At 40.1% G+C, this 27,012-nt stretch overlaps 1 protein-coding gene across 1 annotated transcript in view; it reads left to right on the top strand.

Moving 5' to 3' along the window:
- LOC308417670 (phospholipid-transporting ATPase ABCA3-like) overlaps nt 1–19,870 on the top strand; it is a gene marked incomplete at both ends in the record, with an annotated part of 96,820 nt that extends 76,950 nt beyond the window's left edge. Inside the window, 8 exons of the mRNA XM_080913009.1 lie at nt 473–651; nt 3,719–3,844; nt 4,072–4,266; nt 9,481–9,668; nt 10,374–10,544; nt 10,911–11,105; nt 19,126–19,195; nt 19,742–19,870. Coding sequence (XP_080769135.1) covers nt 473–651; nt 3,719–3,844; nt 4,072–4,266; nt 9,481–9,668; nt 10,374–10,544; nt 10,911–11,105; nt 19,126–19,195; nt 19,742–19,870 — 1,253 coding nt within the window. The remainder of the gene's footprint in view (nt 1–472; nt 652–3,718; nt 3,845–4,071; nt 4,267–9,480; nt 9,669–10,373; nt 10,545–10,910; nt 11,106–19,125; nt 19,196–19,741) is intronic.
- Nucleotides 19,871–27,012: the final 7,142 nt, after the last annotated feature.

Here is a 27,012-nt window from a genome sequence, read left to right as displayed (position 1 = left end):
ATGTGTGGCCCAAGCTTCACTTTTCATGCTAGGATCCCCAGTAACTGAGAAAGGGTTCAGATTTACCAAAAAAAAAAAAAAGTTTCTTCACACTAAAAAAGATTTCTTCGCATTGATAAGGACACTGTATCTGCTCCACACAATTTCTTTGTTGTGATAGTGTTGCTTCTGTGCTCTGGTATGCCTCTTAGAAAGGGGATTGAAATACATCCCATCAAAGTGCATTTCTCTTAGTCTACTAGTATGGCTTTTTCATCAGGCTAGAAAGCACAGAAATGACTGATTTGTGTGTGTGTGTGTGTGTGTGTGTGTGTGTGTGTGTGTGTGTGTGTGTGTGTTTGTGTGTGGTGAAAACATTTCTGCTCATAGGTGACAGTTGGTCTGTTTGTGAGGGGGAGTGAAGACAGGGAACCTTTTTGCAGGCCCAGCTGACATGTCATCTGTTAACATCCTTCTGTTTTCTTCTCATCAGTTGCTGAGATTTCTATATACAGTATGGATCAAAGAGCAATTGGGAAGCACATGACAGCCATGGCCGCCTCAGGACTGATATACTTGCTCCTCATTATCCTTCTGGATATGACTTCATGGAATCTCAAGATCTTCATATATCGATATGTTTTCTTTAGTATCTACAAGATGTTTTATAAGGTAAGTAGCAGAATACAGACCTTAGAGACAACTCTCTTTTAAGTATTATTTTTATTTTTTATTGAAAAAAAACTTTCATATTTTGATCATTGTCTCTTCCAACTCCTCCCAGATCCTCCCAGATCTTCCCCACCCACTCAACTCCATGCCCTTTCTTTTTCTCTCTCTTTAGAAAAAAAAAAAACAACCAAACAAATAAACTCCACAATACACAGTACAGACACCACATACACACACACACACACACACACACACACACACACAATGTGCATATATAATCACAAAGCCAGAAACTATATTATACAAGCAAAAAAAAAAAAAACCAGTAAGATAAAATATGCCCAAACAAAGAAATATGAGACAAAAAAAATTTACAAAAATATCACTGAGTTCATTCTGTGTTGAACATTTATTACAGGACATGGGGCTTACCCTTAAGTATGATACACACGCTCACACACACACACACACACACACACACACACACACACACACACAGACACACAGACACACACACACACACACGGGGCCTACCCTTAAGTAAGATATATATTTATATACATGATATATAGTGAAACTCCATTGAAGAAAACAAATTTTTCCTTTCCTTTTCTTTTTTTTAAAAACATTTTCAATTTTTTATTGAAGAACTTTATTTTAAAAAACAAAGATAAGTGTACATACAAATTTTAAGTATTTTTGCATAAAAGTATATGAATACATATTTGTTATTGCTTGGCTTTTGTTTTTAAGGTTTGATAGTGTGCATTAAGATCTTACTAGTTACAATGAGCATAAAGTACATGTAGAACAGGATGTAACCTGGAATTAGTGAAAGTTTTCTTGGTGTGTAAGGAGTAAACATAATGTTTTTTTCTTTTCTTTTTCTTTTTTTCTTTTCTTGAATTTTATATAGTCTGTGAGTTGTTTGTGGGGTGTTCAGAGCTTTCTGGGGTTAGTATCCAATTATCAGTGCCTGCATATTATGTCTGTTCTTTTGTGACTGGGTTATCTCACTCAGGATGATATTCTCTAGATGCATCCATTTTCTTACGAATTTCATAAAGTCATTGTTTCTGAGATAGCTGAGTAGTACTCCATTGTGTAAATGTACCACAATTATTGTATCCATTCATCTACTGAGGGACATCTGGGTTCTTTCCAGCTTCTGGCTATTATAAATAGACCTGCTATGAACATTTTGGTGCATGTGTCTTTGTTGTATGTTGGAGCGTCTCTGGCGTAAATGCCCAGAAGTGGAATAACTGAATCTTCAGGTAGTACTATGTCCAATTTTCTGAGGAATCGCCAGACTGATTTCCAAATTTTTCCTTTTCAAGTGGATATCAGTTGGAGATGTTTTCTTGGTTAGGGATGGAAGATGATATCCATTTCCCCTCTCAGTGTTCGAATGCTGTCTGATGGAACTGTATGGGGCCATCTGCACAAGATCATTCATGAGTTCATATGCAAACGCGTCCACCCTGTGTGTCTAGGAGGTCTTGTTTTCTTGGTGTCTTCCATCTCCTCTGGCTCTGACAGGCTTCCTATCTCCTCTTCTACATAGCTCTCATGTTAACGTTCTACTGCTGTGAAGAGATACCATGACCACAGCAACTCTTATTTTTTTAAAAAAGCATTGAATTGGGGCTGGCTTACAGTTCAGAGGTTTAGTTCATTATCATCTTGGTGAGAAGTATGGTGTCATGCAGGCAGACACTCTGGTGAGAGTGCTGGGAATTATAATCTGGATCTGTAGGTAGCAGGAAGACAGAGACCCTGCAAATGGCTTGGCCTTTTGAAACCTCAAAGCCAACCCCTAGTGGGATATTTCATTCAACAGGTCTACACTTACCCCAAGAAGACCACACATTTTAATCTTTCTCAAGTAGTGCCACTTGACTAGGTGTTCAAAGGCATGAGAGGATGAGGCCCATTTCTATTCAAACCAATATACTGAAACCTTGGGGAGTGATGGGGGTTGTGAAGACATCTCATTTAGGACTGGTTTCAAAATCTTTCACTCCAGTTTTGAGTTAGAGATAACTCTTAAATTGAAAAGTACATAGTACACATGTTTAATTCTATTAGTGGATATATGGGCTTTATCATCAGTATGGTCAAAACCCCTGATGGAACAACTTGAGTCATGCACTTAGGCAGAGTATCCTGTGTATAACATATGCACTTATAGAATATGTGTAAAATATGTGAAAGAATGCTCATGCTGTATTCACAGGAGAACAGGACAAAAGTCTTATTACCGTGAGCCTTATAGGGGACAAAAATGTCTGTCTTAAGATAGAATGGAGTGACAAGAAGGGAAGTCCTGTAACTTACTCATATGTGATATGACTCAAAAGAAACTAGACACAAAAACAAGCATATGCAACATCCAAAACTAGTTTTTGAATCACTTGAAATGAAACACATATATGGGTTGGCTCTTGGAACTAACTCTCTTTCACCCTGGGCTGTGTGGGGTGCCCTTCCAGTCCTCTCTGTCCCCTGCTATAAGTCTCTTGATGCACTTCCATTTAAGTAACACACTTCACGTGTTTCATACACTGAACTCTCCACAATTTCTCTTTTCTCTGAGATAAAACCAATTTAAAAGAAAATATTTGATTTGGCTTATGGTTTCAGAGGGTTAGAGTTCATAATGGCAGAGCAAAGGAACAGCCAAGAGTTTGCATCTTGATCAACCACAGGGGTAAAGAGGTGAAGAAAGAAAGACACACAGAGCAAAAGAACACGGAAAACCATTTTTTGACATTCATCTGTACTTTATTATTAGTGAATAGCATTTTTACCATTTTCTGTGGCTGTGATTTTTGTGATGTCTGCTTTGGCACCGCAGCCTCTACTTGCTCATGGCAGGAAGTCTAGTTTCTAAGCTTTGGAAATGGAAAATACATTTTTATGAGAGAGCTGTGGTTGTGTGCAGGAAGTCTCTTGACTTCTATTTTGACACTCTGGAATAATCTTTCAGTTCAGCCTTCATGAATTTATCCGGTCTTGGCAGGATGCGCAATGTGTAACTCCCATTCTTGCTTTCACAATTCAGGCTAGACTGTCCAAGGACTTATCTGGAGACTCAGAAGAGGAAGATGTGCAAAAGGAAAGAGAGGCTATCCTGCACCATTCTTGGCACTCGCTGAATTCTACTGTGCTCATTAAAGAGCTCGTAAAGGTAAATGTCCTTCAATGTCCAGCACATGGCTTCAGTCTCTAAGATGAACACTGAGAGCCTGTGGTAGACCTGTGGACCTATGGCTAGCAGATCCCAAAGTATGGGAGGTAGAGTTCCTATGAATCTGATTTAGAGAAGCACTTCTGTCTGTAAAAGTTTGAAACTTTGTGTTTGAACCACCTAAATACACATCTTCCCATGTATTTTGTGTTTTCTTTGTTTTTAAGATATATTTTAAAATCCCACCCACTTTGGCTGTAAAAAATATCTCCATCTCCATTCAAAAGGAGGAGTGCTTTGGATTGCTTGGGCTAAATGGAGCCGGGAAAACTACTACCTTTAAAATTCTGACTGGAGAAGAGGTAGCTACCGCTGGGGATGTGTTTATTGAAGGCTACAGCATCACTAGAAATATCCTAAAGGTATGCTAGCAAACAGTCTGGTGACCTAGGGGTGCAATGGGAGATTATGTACATCTGTCAGTAGCTTCTGGAAAGAGAAAGAAAATATAAGTGAACATAGGATGGTAAGAAAGGCAGCTTCACCTGGAGATATATCATATGTGTCTTCCAAGTGACATACAACTTCTCCCAGCAGCAGGTCTAACAGGGCTCATAATGCACTCAAACATCCATTAGACTCAAAGTGTCCACCCTAGTATTTAAGAAATCCTTAATGTTTTTAGTTCAATCTTAACAATTAAACATGTGAACCACCTGGGCATGGTGTCACATGCCTTTAATACTAGCACTCAGGAGGCCAGGTATATGAATCTCTGAGTTCTAGGCCAACCTTGTCTACACAGTAGAACCCTGTTTCAAAAAAGAAAGTTTGAACTGGAAAACAACTGATTCTCAAATTAAGGCACTGAGGACGAAAAAGAAAAGACTCACCCCTTATCTAGCACAAAACTGCAGAGCAGGATAAAGATGGCTGTGGTTCAAGTGTGGCTGCACAGGCCTGATGATCTGAGGTTGGATACCCAGAGCCCACATAAAAGCCAGATGTAGTAGGACATGCCTATGTAATCCCAGCATTCCTATAGAACCATGGTGAGAAAGGAAAATGGCAGCTAGTTGAGTATACATGTTGCTGAATATCAAAGACCAAACTCAAGTAAGGTAAAAGTTGTCCTTTGATCTCTGTATGAATTTTCATACTCATATGCATGCAAGCACACAGACAGACAGACAGACAGACACACACACACACACACACACACACACACAAGCAAGCAAATAAAACTCCAGTGGAGACCCTGTCATCTGGCTAGTACTCTTGCACTTTGAATTTTATCTTCTGGAACTTAACCAGATCCTCAGTGTGGTGGGCAGAGAAAAACCCCTTGAGCAGCCTGTAGAAGAAATGAAACAGGAAACACTACACAAAGCATCCTGTCCTCAAAAAGTCTGAACACAGAAGTTATGTAACCAGAGCCTGAAAAACCTGAAGGAAATGCCCAATCTAACACTCTCCTACCTAAGAGAAGGAACAATTGAGAAGCTTATTGATGAAGCTACAACTTCATATTGAATATAAGGGGAGAGAGTAGCATCCTTGCCTTGTTCCTGATTAATAAAAATATTGTTAAAATATTTTTATTAATTAATTATTTAGTGTGTTTATATCCCAGATGTTGCTCCCCTCTTAGTCCCCCCTTGCAGAATTCTTCCCCATATCTCCCCTGCCCTTTGCCTCTGAGACATTGCCCCTTCTGGGAATTCCCCCATTCTGGAACATCAGTTCATTATAGGATTAGGCACATGCTCTTCCACTGAGGCCAGACAAGGCCATCCTCTGCTCTGCATGTGCTGGGGGCCTTGGACTTGCCTGTGTATGCTCTTTGGTTACTAAGACCTAAGTCTCTGAAAGCTCCTAGGGGTATAGGTTAGTTGACACTGTTAGTCTTCTTATGGGGTTGCCACCCACTTCAGTTTCTTCAGTCCATCCCCTAGCTCTCTCATTGCGGTTCCTGACCTCCTTCCAATGGTTGGCTATAAGTATCTGCATCTGTCTCAATCAGATGCTGGTAGAGCCTCTTGGAGGGCAGCCATGCTAGACTCCTATGTGTAAGCACAGAGTCCTTGGAGCCTCCCCATCCCAGATTTCTTGGACTTCCTAGAGTCTGCCCCACCTCCAAACCCCATTCCTGGCAGCTGCATATTTCCATTCATTCTCCTGGCCCTCTGGGCCTCTCTCCTATCTACCCACTTACCTGATTCTGTCCTCATCCCCCTTCCTTCTCCTACCTAGGTTCCTCGTTCCCTCTGCCTCCTAGGATTATTTTGTTCCCCTTCTAAGTGGGATTTAAGCATCCTTACTTGGGCCTTCCCTCTTGTTTAATTTCTTAGGGTTTGTATCATGAGTATTCTGTACTTTTTGGCTAATATATATTTATCAGTGAGTACATGATTTGCATGTCCTTGTGGGTCTGGGTTATATCACTCAGGATGATATTTCTGGAAAGAAGTCAGGGTTCCTTATTTGTGGATGATATGATAATATACATAAGCGACCCCCAAAGTTTTACCAGGGACACTCCAACAGCTGGTAAACAACTTAAGCAAAGTGCCTGGATATAAAATTAACTGAAAGAAATCAGTAGATATCCTTCATATAAATAATAAATGGTCTGAGAAAGAAATTAGGGAAACAACACTTTTCAAAATAGCCACAAATAACATAAAATGTCTTGGTGTAATTCTAACCAAAAAAGTGAAAGATCTGTATGACAAGAACTTCAAATACCTGAAGAAAAAAAATTGTTTTGTCTTTTGGATAATGTACTTTTAATAGGATAATTTAAACAGTCCATGGCAATCTGTGGTGGTCTGTATATGCTTAGCCCAGGGAGTGGAACTATTAGGAGTAGGTGTGGCCTTGTTGGAGGAAGTGTGTCATTGTGGGGATGGTCTTTGAGAGCCTCCTTCTGGTCATGTGGGAGCCAGTCTTCTCTTGCCTTTGGATCAAGATATAGAGCTTTGGGCTCCTCCGGTACCATGTTTACCTAGATACTGTCATGTTTCCCCCTTGATGATAATGGACTGAACCTCTGAACATGTAAGCCAGCTCTACTTAAATGTTGTCCTTTGTAAGAGTTGGCTTGGTCATGGTGTCTCTTCCCAGGAAAGGAAACCCTAACTAAGATGTTATCTTAGATCTATGACGTAGCTCTATAATTATAAAATAACTTGTTATAAAACTACTCTATTGAGGTTATTTTCTGATTCCCTTTTATTATTATGCAGCTGTGCTTAATTGACATTTATTGATAAATTAATATGAACCAAGAAACTTTCAGAGTGCTTAAAGTGTGTTATTGTGCTCAATACAACAGCTGATAACAAGGTTGTATAAACAACTACAACTACAGACAGATGAGTTCTCTTCTGATTGGTAATGCTTCTTCGGCTGTAGTTAACCTGCATTTAAACTCAGTCTTTACAGTTGTCTTAACTGTAGCACACTTCTCTTTGATATGTTCTATTTGGTTCTTGTGTAACTTGGGGAGGGATATGTGTCTCCTGCTGCTAAAACAAAGTGTGTTTGGCTTCTGCTGCTGCAGTTCTTAAGACTGTTCCTTGTGCTATTTTAAGTTCTCTTTTTGTTGGGAACTTTTGAAGGTAAAATGGTGAAAAGAATTTATGGCAGCCTTTTGTGTCTTAATGATCAACATAGCTGTCTTGCCACCTGATGTGGTAATTTCAGTATCAGATATATATGGTGATGTGTGCCATTTGTGATTGCTTATTAATTTGTATACTGAAATATTCTTTTATGAATTTCTGTTCTATTGTCTTTAAAAACATAATGTTCTGGAATAATTTAAGGCCTTGAATGGACAGGAAACCTTGATTTACTAGAAATCTCTCTCTCTCTCTCTCTCTCTCTCTCTCTCTCTCTCTCTCTCTCTCCATATATATTTCAGAACATTTTAAACTAAGTTTATATTTCAGGATTGTCTGGGACTTGTTAGAGAACATGAGGACAAATGTGAGTCCATGTGTGGGGTTGGCTCAGTACCCAGGGCTAGTGACGGGTTGGCTTCCTCAGTTCTTGCTGAGACATCTTCAGGATGAGTCAGGGTGTGACTAAACCTAACTGAGTCTTTGTTAACACCTCCACATACTGTGAGAACATGTACAGTGCAGACCCATCCTTTGTATCCATACAATTTGGCATCCCTGACCAACACCAGAAGAGTCTACGACTTTATACCTACACGTTTTCAAATACTTGAGCTTTTTTTTAAAATAATGTATATCCATTATAAAATTTCTATTTCTCCAGATCTTTAAATGAGAGAACACGGCTTTGACATTACTATTATTTTTCAGTATTCTTGATCTCCTAAGTTTTTGATCTGTTAGTTTCCTTTCCCACTTGTCCATATTCTAAAATATTTCACAGTGTTTTTTATGAAATCTGTTCATTGTTTTGTTTTGAGACAGGCTCTCACTGTGTAGCACTGGCTAGCCTGGAGCTCACAATATAGATCAAGCTGGTCCTGAACTCATAGATCTGCATGCCTCACCCCCACCCCCAATTTCTGGGGATTAAAAGGTGAGCCATCACACTAGCCCTGCTTTGTTTGTGTAGTTTTCATAAACCTAGATCTGAAAACATGTGTTGTGCTTTCTACTCATATTTCGGAATCTCTTGTTACCTTATTTAATCATCAATATTCCTTCTTGATCTTCCTGCCTCTGCCTCTTAGGCAAACCCTAATGGCAAGTCAAGTCACAGCCAGCTCTTAGCCCTTGTTCAACCTGCCACACTTGCTTAAAGTGTCAAGTCATAATTTCCCAAAAATACACTAACACTTTTGATTTTTCATTTTGTTTCATTATGGCTGTAACCTTCTGACACATTAAAAGAGATATTAAAACATGTCTTGTACATAGATATCACTTTCCTGTTGACTTTTAATTGCATAGTGGGTGTTTTGTCTTCAGGTAATATATTTCCCGTAGCATATAGTGTGTTGGTTTATGACAAATGTATCTAAAATAAGAGCTAGGATCCCAACTACACTTAATTCGTATTGTAGAAAATGCTCAAAAAGCTATATCACACACAGGAGAAAAATTAAAGACTCCATTCACCCATGTATCACAACTAACAAGTCAGGATTTCACTAAACCTAGCCTAGAGATGGCTAATAACTCTCACACCTCTATAGCAGGCTTCACTCTTGATATCCTGGTGTCCCTTGGGACAGAATGACTTAAGGCTTAAAAAAAAAAGTTTCAAGTTTCAAAAATATTCATCTACTTGCTGAAGGTCGATGTCAGTCTCACTTACCGGACTTACATCATGACAGGTGGTACAATGCCAGAGTGGCCTCCTCCGCACAAATATATATCTGCAAATACGTGGACCACTCTATTGTCATTTAATAAAATTTATCCTGGGTGAATTCACCTTCATGCATGAAGTTCTTCACGAGTTCTAATCCATGCAGCCACCCCTAGACATAGTGAGTCTGTGACCCATTGGAAGATACAAAAGAACTCTGTGATGGATCCGTTTGTCCCAGGGGCATAGGCCAGAGACCTTCACGTTTTTTGTTATCCATATTTGCTGTATGATGCTCAGTAAGTTGTCTTATCTCTCTTAATGTTCCCTTACTTTAGGTAAGGTCAAAAATTGGCTATTGTCCACAGTTTGATGCCTTGCTGGAATACATGACTTCTCGGGAGCTATTGACAATGTATGCCAGGGTGTGTGGGGTTCCAGAGAACAATATTAAACCCTATGTAAACAACTTGTTGAGAATACTGTATCTGAAACCACAGGCTGAGAAATTTATCTACACTTTGAGGTGAGATTACATGCTGGTGCTCCCATTGAGGAAGTAGCCCATCATCTTCCTTGTTTGGAATGAATTGCCAAGAGTCTAACCCAGGCTCCATACCAAACAGGCAATGCCTGAAACACTCAAATGCTCTTCTGCAATGAAGCAGACCCTAGGAGCACCACGCCTTTTCTTTGCAGAGACAGACTCACAAATCTGATACAATTTGAGCTTTGGTCAATGAGCTAGAAAAATATGTGCATCTCTTTCTGTTTTGCTATAGTTATTTGTCTCCTCATAAAGGACAAAAATGAGATTCTTTGTATTGTCCTGGCCAGCCACCATGGAGCTTATAAGTCAGGGAATCTCAAGGAACTACAAGAATACGAATCTAAATGTACCTGGTAGTACGGTACGGCTAAAAATAAACTAGATAAACCAAATGTTATCTTTTCCATTCAAAATGAAAGTGATTCGCTGTCCATTATTACATTTGAGTCTTGTGTATTAGTACAATGACATATAATTAGCACTTTCTAAAGATTTTTAGCAATTAATATAAACATATAATTAGCAATTTTTAGTATCTGTTTTCAGAAACTCAGCCCTCTGGAAATCTTGGCAATGTTTTCCCTGTAATTAAAAAATCTGAGTAATAATTAGATGTGTTACCCGTTAAATTACTGCAACGTAAAGCTGCATTCTCGACTCTTCTCTCCCTGGACTCTGAAGTGGAGGAAGCAAACGTAGACTGAGCACCGCAATTGCCATAATGGGAAACTCTTCAGTTGTCTTCCTAGATGAGCCATCCACGGGCATGGACCCACTAGCCCGGCACATGCTCTGGAACGCAGTGATAAAGGCTAGAGAAAGTGGCAAGGTCATCATCTTAACCTCTCACAGGTGTGGCTCACAGGTGTGGCTCATGGGGTAGGGGTGGAGGTTGGGAGGAATTCTATGAGTGTGAGAGGGAAATATCTGGGCTTGGAATAGTGCTTAGAAATTTTGCTTGAGTATGTGAGATTTTTACGGATGGAATCCTAAGGAATGCTTGAATATATAAGGGAAGGATGTTTATGACTTGTTCCATCTGAAGATTCGATCCTCTACTGTTTTGAATTTTAATAAAGCTTCATTCCCTATGGCCCTGATAATAAGCAAATGAACATTATATCTTCAAAGGAGATCACAAAATATTGGGTATATGAATATTCTCTAATAGAGATGATTTTCCCTTATGTTACTGTGGCATTTGTCTTGTTTTTCTAGCATGGAGGAATGTGAAGCTCTCTGTACCAGGCTAGCCATCATGGTGCAGGGAAAGTTGGTGTGCCTGGGTAGCCCTCAGCATCTCAAGAACAAATTTGGCAATATTTACACCATGAGCATCAAGTTCGAAACTGGCACTGATAGTGATGTGGTCCAGGATTTTAAAGGTTTTATTGCCAAGGTTTTCCCAGGTAAGTACGGTTGAGTTAACTTTGCAAGAGATAAGTCATGTCTGTGGTCTCACCGACTGTGTGTCATGTATCTCAGAGTTGTTTCCCTTGAGATTTGGTATGTCTGACACCCCATGATAAGTCCTTTGGAGAAATGGTTGTGTTCATAACTGTGTCTGTTTATGCAAGAGTTTCAAGAAAAATGGCAAATATTGGTCAGTATCTTGTGTGGATAAGTCTACTATCTATCCATTTGAGCTGGCATTTGATTTACTAACTGAAGTCATGAGGATTTAAAGTTTGAAGATCTCAGTTTTTGCTTTTGTAATTTACATTTTAGCAAAATCCCACGTTTTAAAATTAAAATCTGTATCAGTCTTCTAGAATTGACTCCCATAGCAAAACACTGCAGAATGGGTGGCTTACTCGACATTCATCACAGTTTTGGATGAGAGGGGGCCAAAATCAAGCTGCCAGCAGGGCTATTTCTTCTGAGGCTTCTCCCCTTGGCTTGCATTGCAGACACCCTCATTTCTACCTCATCCCCATGGGTTGCCCTCTGTATATAAGCACTTCCCTGGTGCCCTGGCATCTACTTTTTTTTTTCCTTCAAAGGACACCAGTCACAGTGGACTAGGGAAGTCACACTTAGAGCCCCATTTAAACCCAATTACCTCGGTAAATGTCCTATCTCCAAAGTCTCCTAGGAAGTTGGAACTTCAATGTATGCAATAAAAATTTAGTCCATAGCATAATCTATAAAAAACATTAAGAGTTTTTTGTCTCGTATGAAAAATTGTAACTCTGACATTTTGCTATCTCAAGCCAGGATATGGTTCGGAAATGCACATGAGTGTGGTTTCTCAAGAATTCTGTTGATCTTGGTTGTTCTTAATGTCTTGGTTGTTCATAAAAATCTGATAACTCAGTGATGACAATACATTTACATTGGTTATCAGTCTAATAAAGTATTCATTTGATTAAAAATTATCAAAGAAAAAGAGTTTTTTTCCTGAGTGTTCAATCCAGTAAGCACCTGTCTGCTGGCCCCATGTACACTGTACAGTATAAACTAGCTGATCTTATTTTTCTCTCTGCACTCTCAAAAACTTAAGAGCACAATCCTAGCAGGAAGTTTTAATATCTGTGGGATCCTATCTTAATTTCTTCCTTATCAGGCCGAGCAAAACACAACAGAAATTGCTCTTGTGTGTTAAGCTAAAGATTAGGAATTTTATAGTCTAAGCAACGGGAAACAACATGATTGATTACACAGGAGAAATTGGATCACCACATAAATGAAAAATAAAATAGAGCAGAAGTGGAGAATAAATGTGTGGGAAAACCATGACCAAAGCAATGTGGTAGGGAAATATCAGTGTGTATGTCCAAACGGTTAAATATGCAATTATGCATCCATTTTGCATGGCGCCTTGTGATCCAAGAAATTTGTTTATTATTACTACTCTGTTCATTTGCTGAACTTGAAGTAGAAACGCCAAATATTATCTCTTATTAAGAATGTGGACAGATACATCTTCTGGAATGTGTGTTTGAGAAAGGTCCAAAGTGTAAGGTGTCATTGCCCAGTCATTCCATATGTAATTCTTGAATAAATAGCTATTATATATGACAGCAAAGAAGGGATCTGACATTACATGCATAAATATTAACCCTAAAAAATAAATATTACTAGCGAAAGGGCACTGGGCATAAGCAATTCTAAAAGAATAGGTTCCTATAAGAAAGCAGAGATTTTTAGCATACACATTTTATATAACCTCAAGGAAATTTAAATGTTCATATTTCATTTTATTTATTAAAGAAGTCTCAAATAGAATTATTCTGTTTCTGCAACATAGTTTTATCTCTGGAGAACATTACCAATTAAATTAAACTAGAGTCATCTCCCCATCTATGGTAAGGTATGTTGTTGAGCCATAGTCTTTCACTGGTCTAGACCTCACCAAGTAGACTAGGGTGGCTTGTCAGTGAGTCCCAAAGATCCACATGTTTCTACCTTCCCAGTACAAGGAATAAAAGTGCATGCCATCATACCCAGAGTTTTTATGTGGACTCTGGGGTTCAAGCCTAGCTCCTCGTGCTAATGCTGAAGGCATTTTACCAACTGAGCCATCTCCCCAGCCTCTGACAAGAATGTTTTAAAATGACAGCATGTAATATATTTAAGAAAGTCGGTGAAGAAGAAATTTGAGTAAATTATTTACCCCAAAAATGACCTTAAAGATCCAGACACACACAAAAACACAGACACACAGACACACACACACACACACACACACACACACACACAAATCAACATAGAAACATTCAAGCATGATTGTTCCCATAAGTCTTTTCTAAAAAAATATGCAAATGAAAATTTTCAGATAATTTGGGAATATTGTTGGAGAAGCTTCTGCATAAGAGCTACCAGTGATTAATAGGCTGGGTTTATTTGGAGTAATTACCATCTGTAATTGAATGCTAGTACTGAGGATCCTGAGGTAAGAGGATTGAGGGTTCAAGACCAACCTGGTCCTGGCTGGAGCAATTAGACAACAAAAGGAGATCAAGGGGATACAAATCGTAAAGGAAGATATAAAAACATCACTCTTTGCCGATGACAAGATAGTGTACTTGAGTGACCCCAAAAATTCCACCAGAGAACTTCTACAGCTGATAAACAAGTTCAGCAAAGTGGCTGAATACAAAATTAACTCAAACAAATCAGTAGCCTTCCTACACTCAAAGGACAAACATGTGGAGAAAGAAATTAGGGCAAAGGTACCCTTCACAATCGTCACAAAAACTATGAAATACCTTGGTGTGACTCTAACTAAGCAAGTGAAGGACCTGTATGTCAAGAACTTCAAACCTCTAAAGAAAGAACTTGAGTAGGATCTCAGAAAATGGAAAGATCTCCCATGCTCATGGATTGGAAAAATCAACATCTTAAAAATGGCCATCCTACCAAAAGCAATTTACAGATTCAATGCAATCCCCATCAAAATTCCAACCCAGTTCTTTATGGAATTGGAAAGATCAATGTGCAATTTCATATGGAACGACAAAAGACCTAGAATAGCGAAATCCATCCTCAACAAAAAAAAAAAAAAAAAAATAGGGAATTACTATCCCTGACCTCAAGCTATATTACAAGGCAATTGTGCTGAAAACTGCATGGTACTGGTACAGAAATAGGCATGTGGATCAATGGAATAGAATAGAAGATCCAGAAATGAGCCCTCATGTATATGGTCACCTGATTTTTGACAAAGGAGCAGTAAACATTCAATGGAAAAAGGACAGCCTATTCAACAAATGGTGCTGGTCCAACTGGCACTCAGCATGCAAAAGAATGAAAATAGACCCTTTCTTATCTCCTTGTACAAAGCTCAAGTGTAAGTAGATCAAAGATCTCCACATTAAACCAGATACACTGAAACTATTAGATGAGAAAGTAGGGAAAACCTTAGAACACATAGGCACAGGAGAAAATTTCCTGAACAAAACACCAATGGCTCAAGCTCTAAGGTCAAAGATTAACAAATGGGACTTAATGAGATTGCAAAGTTTCTGTAAGGCTAAGGACATTGTCAAGAAAACAAAACGGCAACCAACAGAATGGGAAAAGATCTTTACCAACACCACATCAGATAGAGGCCTAATATCCAAGGTGTACAAGAAACTCAAAAAGCTAGACACCAGAGAATCAAATAACCCTATTAAAAAATGGGGTACAGAGCTAAACAAAACGTTTTCAGTTGAGGAACACCGAATGGCCGAGAAACATCTGAGGAAGTGCTCCACATCCTTAGCCATCAGGGAAATGCAAATCAAAACAACCCTGAGATTCCACCTCACACCAGTCAGATTGGCCAAGATCCAAAACTCAGATGACAGCAGATGCTGGAGAGGCTTCGGAGAAAGAGGAACACTTCTCCACTGTTGGTGGGGTTGCAAGCTAATACAACCACTCTGGAAATCTGTCTGGCGATACCTCAGAAAATTGGATATAGTACTACCTGAAGACCCAGCTATTCCACTTCTGGGCATATACCCCAGAGACACTTTAATACACAACAAAGATATATGCACCACAATGTTCATAGTGGCTCTATTTATAATAGCCAGAAGCTGGAAAGAACCCAGATGTCCTTCAGAAGATGAATGGATACAAAAATTGTGGTACATATACACAATGGAATACTACTCAGCCACCAGAAACAATGACTTAACCAAATTCTTAAGAAAATGGCTGCATCTAGAGAATATCATCCTGAGTGAGATAACCCAGTCACAAAAGAACAGACATAATATGCAGGCACTGATAATTGGATACTAACCCCAGAAAGCTCTGAACACCCCACAAACAACTCACAGACTGTATGAAGTCCAAGAAATAAAGAAAACAAAACAAAACCAAAAAAATATTTACAAAACAAGAAAACTTTAACTATTTCCATTTTACACTTTGTTTTACATGTACTTTATGCTTATTGTAACTATTAAGTTTTCAAGGCATACTATCAAACCTTGAAAAAAATCAAGTACTGACTAAAAAATATATTCATATAGCTTTACGTAAAAATTGTGTTAAAATCTGAAAAAAGTACTGACAAAAATGTATAATTTTAAGCAAAAATGTTTAAAATCTGTATATTTATCTTTGTTTTGTAAAATAAAGTTGTTTAAAAAAAAAAAAAAAAAAAGACTAACCTGGGCCACACAGTGAGAACCTCCCTCAACACAAAAACAAAACAAAAGGCTAAATCAGTGTTTCTCAACCTGTAGGTCTTGAATGACCCTTTCACAGAGTCACCTCAGTCCATCAGAAAACAGATTATATAGTTATATCACAATTCATAACAGTAGAAAGATTACAGTTATGAAGTGGCAATGAAAATGATTTAATGGTTGGGGGTCATCACAACTTGAGGAACTATTTTAAAGGGTCTCAGTATTAGGAAGGTTGAGAACTACTGGGTTAAATAAGCAGTGTCTGTCTGGTCAAATAGCTCACCGTTGGTGAGGTTTTTCATAATTCAATATGATAAGTGATTTTAAATGGAGAATAAATAATGTAAAAGAAAAGCAATAGCGCTACATTCTGTCTCATGCTAGCCCAATACTTGGCACTTGGAAGTTTGTTGATGTTTTTATTTGAGTGTTTATTGTTTTAACCAGTTTTCAATTTCTTCCTGTGTACGTGAATCTTCTTGTCATCTTCCCCTTTAAGTCCCTGTCTCCACAGATGCTGAATTAGTCATATGTCCAGTGTTTGCCCAATCATAGAACAAATACATTCAAGAAAGAGTCTCATTGTGAAAGGGAGTAACATCCTTTGTAGTTCCCTATGTTTTCAAACTGAAAAGAGTAATGCCCCAGAAATTCTGCTCCTAGAAACAGACTATAAAAATTTGAATTGCCTATGTTAAGAGCAAGGTTTAAAAAAAAAAACAATCAAACATTCAGGACATTGTGACAGAAGAAAGAACTATCCGACAAATGAAAATAAAGTATGGGATACTAACAAACTAGATTACCATGGTGCAGAAAAGATAAGGAATTAGGTGTAACAATAAATAACAATATGAATAAACCATAAAATATAATGTTCAATGAAAGAAGGATTAGAAACTTGCCCAGCCGAATCATAGAGATCATGGACTATAGAGATGATAGACTGTATGTATAGATGATGGACTGTAGAGATGATGGACTATAGAGATGATGGACTATATAGATGATGGACTGTATAAATGATTGACTGTAGAGATGATGGACTGTATAGATGATGGACTGTGGAGATGATGGACTGTGGAGATGATGGACTATAGAGATGATGGACTGTATAGATGATGGACTGTATGTATAGATGATGGTCTGTAGGGATGATGAACTGTAGAGATAATGAACTGCAGAGATGATGCACTGTATGTATGATGGAGATGATAGACTATAGAGATGATGGGCTGTAGAGATAATGGACTGTATAGATGATGGACTGTAGAGATGATGGACTGTAGAGATGATGGACTGTATAAATTATGGACTGTATAAATGATGGACTGTGGAGATGATGAACCATATAGATGATAGACTGTAGAGATGATAGACTGTATGTATAGATGATGGACTGTAGAAATAATGGCCTATAGAGATTATGGACTGTAGAAATGATGGACTCTAGAGATGATGGACTATAGAGATGATGAACTGTATAGATGATGGACTGTGGAGATGATGGACTATATGTATAGATGATGGACTATAGAGATGAAGGACTGTAGAGATGATGGACTGTATAGATGATAGACTGTAGAGATGATGGACTGTATATATAGATGATGGTCTGTAGAGATGATGGACTGTAGAGATGATGGACTGTATGTATAGATGATGGGCTATAGAGATGAAGGACTGTAGAGATGATGGACTATAGAGATGATGGACTGTATAGATGATGGTCTGTAGAGATGATGGACTGTAGAGATAATGAACTGCAGAGATGATGCACTGTATGGATGAAGGAGATGATAGACTATAGAGATGATGGACTCTAGAGATGATGGACAGTAGAGATGATGGACTGTAGAGATGATGGACTGTAGAGATGATGGACTGTGGAGATGATGAACTGTATAGATGATGAACTGTATAGATGATGGACTGTAGAGATGATGAACTGTATAGATGATAGACTATGGAGATGATGAACTGTATAGATGATGGACTGTAGAGATGATGAACTATATGTATAGAGGATGGACTGCAGAAATGATGGACTGTAGAGATGATGGACTATAGAGATGATAGACAGTATAGATGCAGTGTAGAGATGATGGACTATAGAGATGATGGACTGTATGTATAGATAGATGATGGACTGTATAGATGATGGACTGTATAGATGATGGACTGTATAGGTGATAGACTGTATAGATGATGGAGTGTATAGATGATGGACTGTAGAGATGATGGAGTGTATAGATGATGGACTGTATGTATAGATAGATGATGAACTGTAGAGATGATGGACTGTATTAAAGATGATGGACTGTATAGATGATGGAGTGTAGAGATGATGGACTATATAGAGGACTTGTCTACCAAAATGAGACTAATATCAGGAGCAGAAAAAAAATTAAGATAAAAAAGAAAGAAGATAATGTATATGAGCAATTTTCTTCAATTATATTGAAGGCACTTGGAAATCTTTTGTTAGGGGCAGAGGCTGGAAAATGGCATGTTGAGGTGTGGGGGTATCTAGTTCATTATTTTTTTACCTGAATGGGAGGTTTCCTGTGTAGTAACTTTATATAATTAAATTTTATAAAAAGATTTGTGTGACAATGCATTCATTGGGGTTAATATTAAAAGAAATCTAACATTTAACTAAAAAATGAGTTGCTTTGAATTTTTAAATCCAAGTCAACTTAATCTACAAATCAAATATACTGAAGTATGTGTTAAAAATTCATAATGGATACTACCATTTACCTTCTGGTTGTACTAGTGGATTTTTACACAATTATAAAACAAGCTAAATGGCCAGGTTTGGTGGCCTGTATGCTGTAACCTTTCCCATGGCAGGAAGATAGCAGGATCACAAGAACACTGAGGTGGTATGTTTCCTGATTTCCTCCAAAGCCTCCGTAGGAAATTATTTGGCCTCAGACCACATTCTCAGCATTGGTTTAGCAAAGGTTGCTAATGTTAGTTTTTGGAGGATTCGTATCTAACATTAGACATGTGAGTTGAAAATACTACACTCAGCAACTGTGATGTACTCCATATAATAATACAATCTCACCAGTAATATATCTTATAAATACTTTATCCATACTGTATGTGGTGGCTTGAATGAGAATGTCCCCATAAGGCTCATGTCCTTAAATACTCCGGTCCTAGCCACTAATGTATTGGCCCATTAGTTTCTCCCCTGTATATAATATTATGCAGATGTAACATTATTTTAAGGCAGTTTTAAGTGAAATCTTTTAAGTTTACTCACCTGTCTGTTTTCTCGTCTTAGGTAGTGAACTAAAGCAAGAGAACCAAGGGGTCCTTAATTACTACATTCCCAGCAAGAACAACAGCTGGGGAAAGGTGATGGCCGAAACCATGCACTTCTGTGCACTAATGCTAGAAGCACACTAATGATGCCCTGGGAATCCAGGCAGTGGAATAATGCCTGGCATTGTGGATGCAGGAGCACATTCATGTTATTTTCAAATATGTTTAGAACTTAATTGCCTTCTATTTCTGGCCCTAAATCCTTTTATTAGCCTGTGTCCCTCAAGAGAACTGGGACAAAGACCTGCCTGCCTTTAGTTTCTCTCTCTCTCTCTCTCTCTCTCTCTCTCTCTCTCTCTCTCTCTCTCTCTTTGGATATTTTATGTATTTACATTTCAAATGTTATCCCCTCCCCTCCTCTCCCTTGCCTCCTTCCCTCCCCCCTGCTTCTATGAAGGAATTCTGCAGCCACCTTTAGTTTCTCAAGGGCAGCTTTCCCTTCTCACTCCCCTGGATCCTTTTGTCCTCTTCTGTGAATCCACTGAACATTGGGGAGAGGAAGGGGTGAGTGCTCTCGGTTGGGGACTGATGGAAAGGTTTCAGTGGTGACTGCATGTTTTCTGTTGCTATTTGTTGAAGGTGTTCGGCATTCTGGAGAAAGCAAAGGAGGACTACAATTTAGAAGACTATTCCATCAGTCAGATCACCCTAGAGCAAGTCTTCCTGACCTTTGCCAACCTAGAGAACACACACACACACAAAGAGTGATTATAAGAAAGCAGTGACTTGAGATTCGGTTACAACTGGTGATGATGACGTCTTCATTCAAATGCACTTGGGTTCGGAGAGGGACGTGTGTGTGTGTGTGTGTGTGTGTGTGTGTGTGTGTGTGTGTGTGTAACTTTGTGTAAATATATTTACATAATAAAAATTTATCTCCTTCATTATAGATTTAGATGAGTCACTTGTGTATGTAGCATGTAGGTCTTAGTGCTAGAATTCGGAAATGCCCTATTCTCCCTTTTAGAAACATGAAAGAAGCAGCATTTACTAGGGTGGAGAGAAGGTCCTTTTTCTGGAGTATGAGTAGAAACATTCAGTAAAGACGGTGGTATAGAAGGGGCATCATGAAGAACAATGTCATTGTGTTGTAGCAGCTGGTTGTGCATTGGAGGAGGCTCCAGGAGAATCATCTTTCCCAGTACACACAGGTCAAATCAAGAGTCTCTGCACTGAGAACATAAAAGTCCAAGAACAGAAAGGAAATGTCTTTTTTTTTAATAGTGTGTTTTGAGCCACATATACCAGTAATCCTGTCATTGAGAAGATGGAAGCAGGGAGATGGGGAGTTGAAGGCCAGCATCAGTTACAGAGCAGCTATGAGACCAGCTACATGAATCTTTGTCTCAGAAATGAAGCAACAGCAAAGAGGAATCCTGCATCTTCTTTCCTACTCTGACACAGCTCTAAGATGGGAGGAAGGTGGGATGCATTCCTACAGTCTAGCAGGGAGAGTAAATGGTGAGTGCCACCAGAAGCTAATCTGCCCTCCAGTTCTCACAGACTGAGAAACAGACAAGTAGGGTGGGCCACACTGAATGGGCCAGCAAACAGTCCGGGTCCGATGTGCTATGGGGTGTCTCGGTCAAGGTTTTTGCACCCTCAGTTCAGACTGTCAATAACAAATAGAAGCAGGCAAGCATAGAACACAGGTCAGTACCCCGGGGCCGTCTTGGAATAACCCTATTGGCAGCCTGCTCCTTTGCCTACATGAACTGTGCATGCACATGGCCTGTGCCCAATACATACTGTGGAGCCTCAGAACCTACTCACACCCCTACCTGCATTGACTGGACTCTCTGCGAACCACACTATCAATTTTTCTGCCTCCAGCAAAAGTCGAACTTAGGGGGTCACCACCCAAGAATGTCCTCACATATCCCTGCCACGAGAGTGTAAAGGCTGATGTGGCCTGGACGAGTTTGGGGTGCATGCCCAGCAAGGTAAGTGAACTTTAACAGAGACTCCATCCACTAGTCACATCTTATGTCTGTTCACGGTGGTTATCTTGCTACTTTTGCAAATCTATGTGAGTCCTTGTTTTTAATTGTTTGGAAAAGAGGGTAAGAGCCTGTCAGCCCTGGACCCCAACTCCCCTACTGGCAACAAAATGCTGCCCGGAAGCCATGTATGATTTATTGCTTCAGCAGCTTTTCTTGGGGGTTTCTCCATGTTAAAAAACGTGTGGGGGGGGGGGCTTCTACTGTCCACTCTCCGTTACTGCATCATTGAGTCGTCTCAGGTCTAAGGAAAGTAGGCTTTTGCTACTCAATTTTTGTCACTGGGATATTGGCAGGTGCCCAAAGGTTTGACCAAAGCAACTGGTGTGCAGGTCTAGAGACAAGATGGCAAACTACAGTTTGCAGAGAGGAAATTTATTGACGCCATTTAAAAGAACGCCGGGCAAAACATTCAGGTTACAAGCACAGGGCAGTGGTGTTCACTATCCAGTGCGGAAGTGGTCGTGAGCTCTGGACCTCAGCAGTTGCCCGGATTCTTTAAGCAGCAACACTCCTGGGTGCCTGAGCGCCTAAGCTGACCGAATGGAAGCAGCTGCTGGGGCTGGGTTGTTGGCACCCTCTCCTGAGAACCAGACAGCTGCGCCCCGACGGTCCAGACTGTAAGTGCAGGGGGAGGGGGTGGGGGAGGTACGTTGGCTGAGCTGCTGCTGGCAAGTTGCCAGGCCAGAGCCAATTTAAAAAAAAAAAAAAAAAAAAGAAGCAGAGGACAACCAGGGAGAGAAGTGTCTACGGTGTTCTTCCAGCGCCCTCTCCTGACAATGTGTAATGTCACATCAGTCCCCGCTCCTTTTGGTGCCAAAATCTATAAATCCCTATCAAGCACGTCAAGGATAGAGAACTTGCGGACTTGCGGTGCCTGTCAGAACTCAGAACCTGTGACTTTATCATGAAGCTACACTAGAAGTATCGGGGTAGGGTAGAGCCAAGACGAGTGGGCATCATGGACCTGCACAGCACCCGGGATGTGGGATAGAGAGGTGGAGTCCACTGAGTGATTGACAGGCCGGTCGATGAGCCCAGATGAGGCAGGTAGGGAGTCTTAGAGCTGAGGGAAAAAGGCTCAGACGGCTCCTGCATGCGGGTTCACCGTTAAGTCGGTGAGGACTTAGAAGGAACTGCGAAGAGTAGATAGATACCCCAGACTGGGGAGCGGCAGAGAAACAGACAGAGATCGACAAGGGGGAGGGAGGAAAGAGAGGGGGAGGGTGAAGCACTATACTGCTGGGCTTGTGATCAGAGGATCCCATGTGTGGAAAGGAAGAATGCTGCACAGTGGACAGAAAGATGGGTGTTGCTGAGGATTTGGAACAGCCAGGATCTGGACTGGGCTCTGTGCCAGGGCGCTCAGGCTCCAGGTTGGGCTTGCGAGCCCCAGTACTGATTCATTCCCTAGCTCCAGTTCATTCCTGCAGCTCCCCACAAGCCCCCACTGCTCTTTCCTCTGAACGGATGCATTTGGGGGAACGGGAGAATTATATGGTTTTGGCATATGCTCCGGTGATCCTTCTGCTTTGGTGGCTCCCCCTAGTCCCAGCCCATCCCGTGTTCCTCTTCCAGCACGTGCCTCTGTCTTTTCTCTTGCACCTGACTCTCCTCAACGGTTCACCGCACTTGGCACGTGCCTCTGGTCCACCCACGGCTGTACTTTTAATTCGCCGCACGAGATTCGGGGCCACGACCTTGGAAGAAAGAGCACTGTCCTGCAAGACGGTTAGCTAAGGTCTTGGCTTGTGTGCAGAAAGAGCTTCCAGAACTGGGCAGTTGGATGCTCTTCGGTGGATAAGGCGGTCGTGGTTTAAGGTTGGAGCAGCAGTGGTGAGTCCTCCCTTGTGGGTCCTCTGCTCTGACACAGCTTTCAGATCCCCTGGGAGCTCAGTCTCCCTTTCTCTCAGTTTCTCTCCCCATTTGCCATTTCCTGTTTAAGGAATGAGGATAATGCCAGAACCACAGCTCAGGGTTTAAGGTCACAGGAGGCAAAAGGGCAGGATGCCCCATCATTGCCCCTTGAGCTGTGGATCAGCCAGATCTACACAATGAGACCCTGTCTTTAAAAGGGGTGGGGCCGGGAATTAGCCCCACATTTTCCCTTTACCTGGAACACACAGTAATGAGATGTCTGGGCTGTGTAGGATTTGGTTGCAATGGCTCCTGAGCTTCACCTTGTGCTCATTTGGTTTTATTCTTGTTATTCTGGTCCCCCAGTGTCCTGTCAAGTTGTTTCTCTGAAAGTCTGGGATCTAAAGTTTATTCCTGTAAGCTTTCCTTAGAGAGCGATTGTGTTGCGGCATCTTGTAAGTTTAGTATGATTTTTCTTTCATTTGCATTTGTCTCAAGATTGCTTTCTGAAAAGAAGCACGGTGTCTAATTTCCATATATCTGTGAATCTTCTAAAAGTACTTCCTGTTATTTATATCAGACTTTCCTAGCACCGTGATCAGAAAAGAGACACGATGCAGGCTCAGGCTCCATGAGCACCTGTCTCAGCCTCTTGAGTAGCTAAAATTGCAAGCGTGTGTCACCAAGCCTGGCTTTGTATCTGTTTTAACTAACTCAAATACTTCTGTACTCTTTTAGTTTCCATTAGCTTGGAACGCAGCCTTAATTTTTTTTTAACTTTTATTTTTAATTTATGACCATGCGATGCATACACACAATAACAATAACAATAAATTTAAAGACAGTCGTAGAGATTTTTCTAGTAATATTATGGTTATGTTTCATTTAGCTGTTGTTTTCTGAAATGTTATAAAGTCTACTCAAGCATCATTTTTCCAGAGAATGTGTGTATGTCTCTGTCTGCCTGTCTGTCTGTCTGTCTGTCTGTCTCTCTCTTTCTCTCTCTCTCTCTCTCTCTCTCTCTCTCTCCCCCTCTGTGTGTGTGTGTGTGTGTGTGTGTGTGTGTGTGTGTGTATTTGTAAGCATGCACATACTTACAGGGCCCCTGATTTGATTGCTGTGCTGGAACTGCCCATTTCATTCAGATTCATCCTCATTTTAAGATTAAATAAAGCTTTAATCCGATGACTCTCCTTTATGACTCGGAGCTCCAGCTCTTCTCCTCAGAGCTCCCTTCCCCCAAATTTCTGTCAGTTGTGCAAGGTCACGGGTAGAGGTGCTACTATCAGTGGTAGGGATTTGGATCGAAACAACCTGATTTCAAATGGGTTCAGGAAGTGTTGATAATTGTCCTTGTGAATGAAAATTCCCAAAAAGAAGCCATACCTGGCTGTAAACAACAAAATCCTCTAGGAAGGAGTCTGTGTTTTCAGGGACTCATGGACCAGCTGGAATTTAAGCACTGTGGAGAGACAGGAATTTTGTAGGTTCAGAAACTAATTACTTTATCTTGGGCTAGTTTTAGCCTCCGGTACAGCCATGCTTGAGTCTGAACTAACACTTCATGATAATAAATAAAAACCTCTTAGACACTATTAATGTAGCATCTCACTAGCTTCCAACAATCCAGGAGCTAAGATGTCAACAGGTAGCATCTTGGGTTTATAAAGTGTCCTCCCCACCTTGTTTGACCCACCTCTCTGCTGTACCCACCAGTGCATTTGAAAGTTGCCACAGTTTATGACTTTCATTGTTCTGTAAAGTTATAAAATCCTGTGAAACTGCTTTCACACTCAAACATGAAAGTTGGGGAACCCCAAACTGTGTTCTGAGGCCACAGTCACTCATAATGGCTCCAGAACAAACTATCTTTTATTCCTGTTAAGATGAGAACTATGGTTTTAATGTCAACACCTGCCATCCATGGTTTGAGATCTGGATTTCACTTTCTCCCCAATTATTCATGTGTACCTAGTATAAACATATACTAGATATAAGATTCATATTCATTAAACTTAAGAATCTCCTCGAAGCCCATTCTGGCTGCTATAAGAAAATCCATAGGTTAGATGGCTTATAAACTGCAGAAGGTTTTGGTGAGAACTTGGAGGCTGGAATGGCCGCAGATACAGTGTCTTGTGAAACCCATTTCCTGGCTCATGAGAGTCTCTAATATGTATTCACATGACAGAAGGGATGAGATGAGGGCTGTCTCTGGAACTTCGTATGTGGGCATCAACCCTACTTATATCACCACTTAAAGTCCCCATTTAATATCATCTTGGCTGTTAGAATTTAACATATGTGTTTGATAGAGAAAGAACAAAAATGTTCACATAAACACAAATGCTCATCACAATCACTCCCCTTAGCACTGTTACTGGTGATAGATACTCCCAAACCTGAAAACTTGAATAGCAAACTAATTAATCTCTGCGTGACATATTTTTAGATATTAGAACCACCACAGGTGCTGAAAACATTTAAAATATAGGGATAAATGGCTACTCCTGATTTTCAATGCTTATTGCTATTATAAAGATATTTTAGAAAATTAACACAAACTAAGTAGTTTGCTGGGTAGGGTTCTTTCTTTCTTTCTTTCTTTCTTTCTTTTTTTTTGGTTAAAAAATTTTTATTTATTTTTTGAGAATCTTGAGCAATGCATTCAGATCATAGCCTCCCCTCCACCAACCCCTTCCGAATCTACTCCCCTTCCCTCCTTACCCAGCTTTGTCCTCTTTAAAGGATTTTGTTTTTGTTTTTTGCTTGTTTTTGGTATCTGTTGGATAGGGGTGGGACCATGACCTCCCATCTCCATGTTGGAATGTGACCTAGCTTGGGCTTCCCCAGGTCTTCTGCTTGTCATAATCACTGTGAGTTCATGTGTGCAGATGCCCTCTGGTGTTCAGAAGATACTGTTTACTTGGAGTTGTGTACTGCCTCTGGTTCTTACACTTCACCCCTCTTCCATAGCAATCCCTGACCTGCGGGGTTAGTGTGTATGATATAGGTGTCTCATTTGGGGCTAAGCATCATCAGTCTCCTCTTCTCTGTACTTCCATCGTTTCTAGGTCTCTGTGTCAATCATTTACTGAAGAGGAGATAGATTAATAATCTATTAGTTCCATGTCCACTTAGAGGAATAATAGTAGTGGGTTCTCCCAGAGGGTCCTGCCTAACCATTAGCTTCTTAGCCTGATAATTGTGATAGGTATAGATTTCATCTTCTGGTGAAAGACTTAAATCAATCATTGGTTGCTCCTTTTGTGGTGCAACTGCAGTGGTAGGCATATCTTTCCAGGACGGTCATTATGGTAGCCCACAAAGGTCATAGCTGGCCACAACCGATGATGACGTCTCTCATCTGGTAGCACCAATAGCATCTTGCCACATTGTGAAGGCTAGGCAGTTAGGAAAGAAGCTTCTGGGTAAGAGGCAATTTGAATTTTTTTCATGTTCTCTGACTTAAGGGAACAGTGTCTTCAGCAATATAGTCTTATAGCCAAGTTCTAGAGTTTGTCAATAGTATTGGTGATTGGCAATAGCCTATAATGTTTAGGGGGAGGTCTATGGGACCACATTGACCAATAGTTCCAAACATAAATTTTTGTTAGCTTTTGTGTTCGAGTAGGGGCACTTTATAATATATTTTGAGATAATTTTATTTTAATTCTCCCCCCCCCTCGCGCGCGTGTGTGTGTGTGTGTGTGTGTGTGTGTGTGTGCTTCTATAGTAGAAGGTAGGCTCCTATAGGACTTTCTTAAAGGTCTTTGTGGTTATTTATCCCTCCCTATCTTTTGCCCTCCCATCCCCTACCTAAATCTAACTCTTCCTAATTCAATATTTCCCTTTAAATCTTTATACCACTGAGTTCTCTCTCCTGTCTATTGAAACTTCTCCCTTCCAAACTTCATGACCTTCAATGGGTATTCCAAATGAAAGACACATATCTGAAAATGTAGATAATCTTAATTTTCTTTTATTTAAAAA

The sequence above is a fragment of the Micromys minutus genome, assembly GCF_963924665.1.
Source record: "Micromys minutus genome assembly, chromosome: 2".
NCBI classification, from domain to species: Eukaryota; Metazoa; Chordata; class Mammalia; order Rodentia; family Muridae; genus Micromys; species Micromys minutus.
This window is presented reverse-complemented; position numbering and strand designations above follow the sequence as displayed.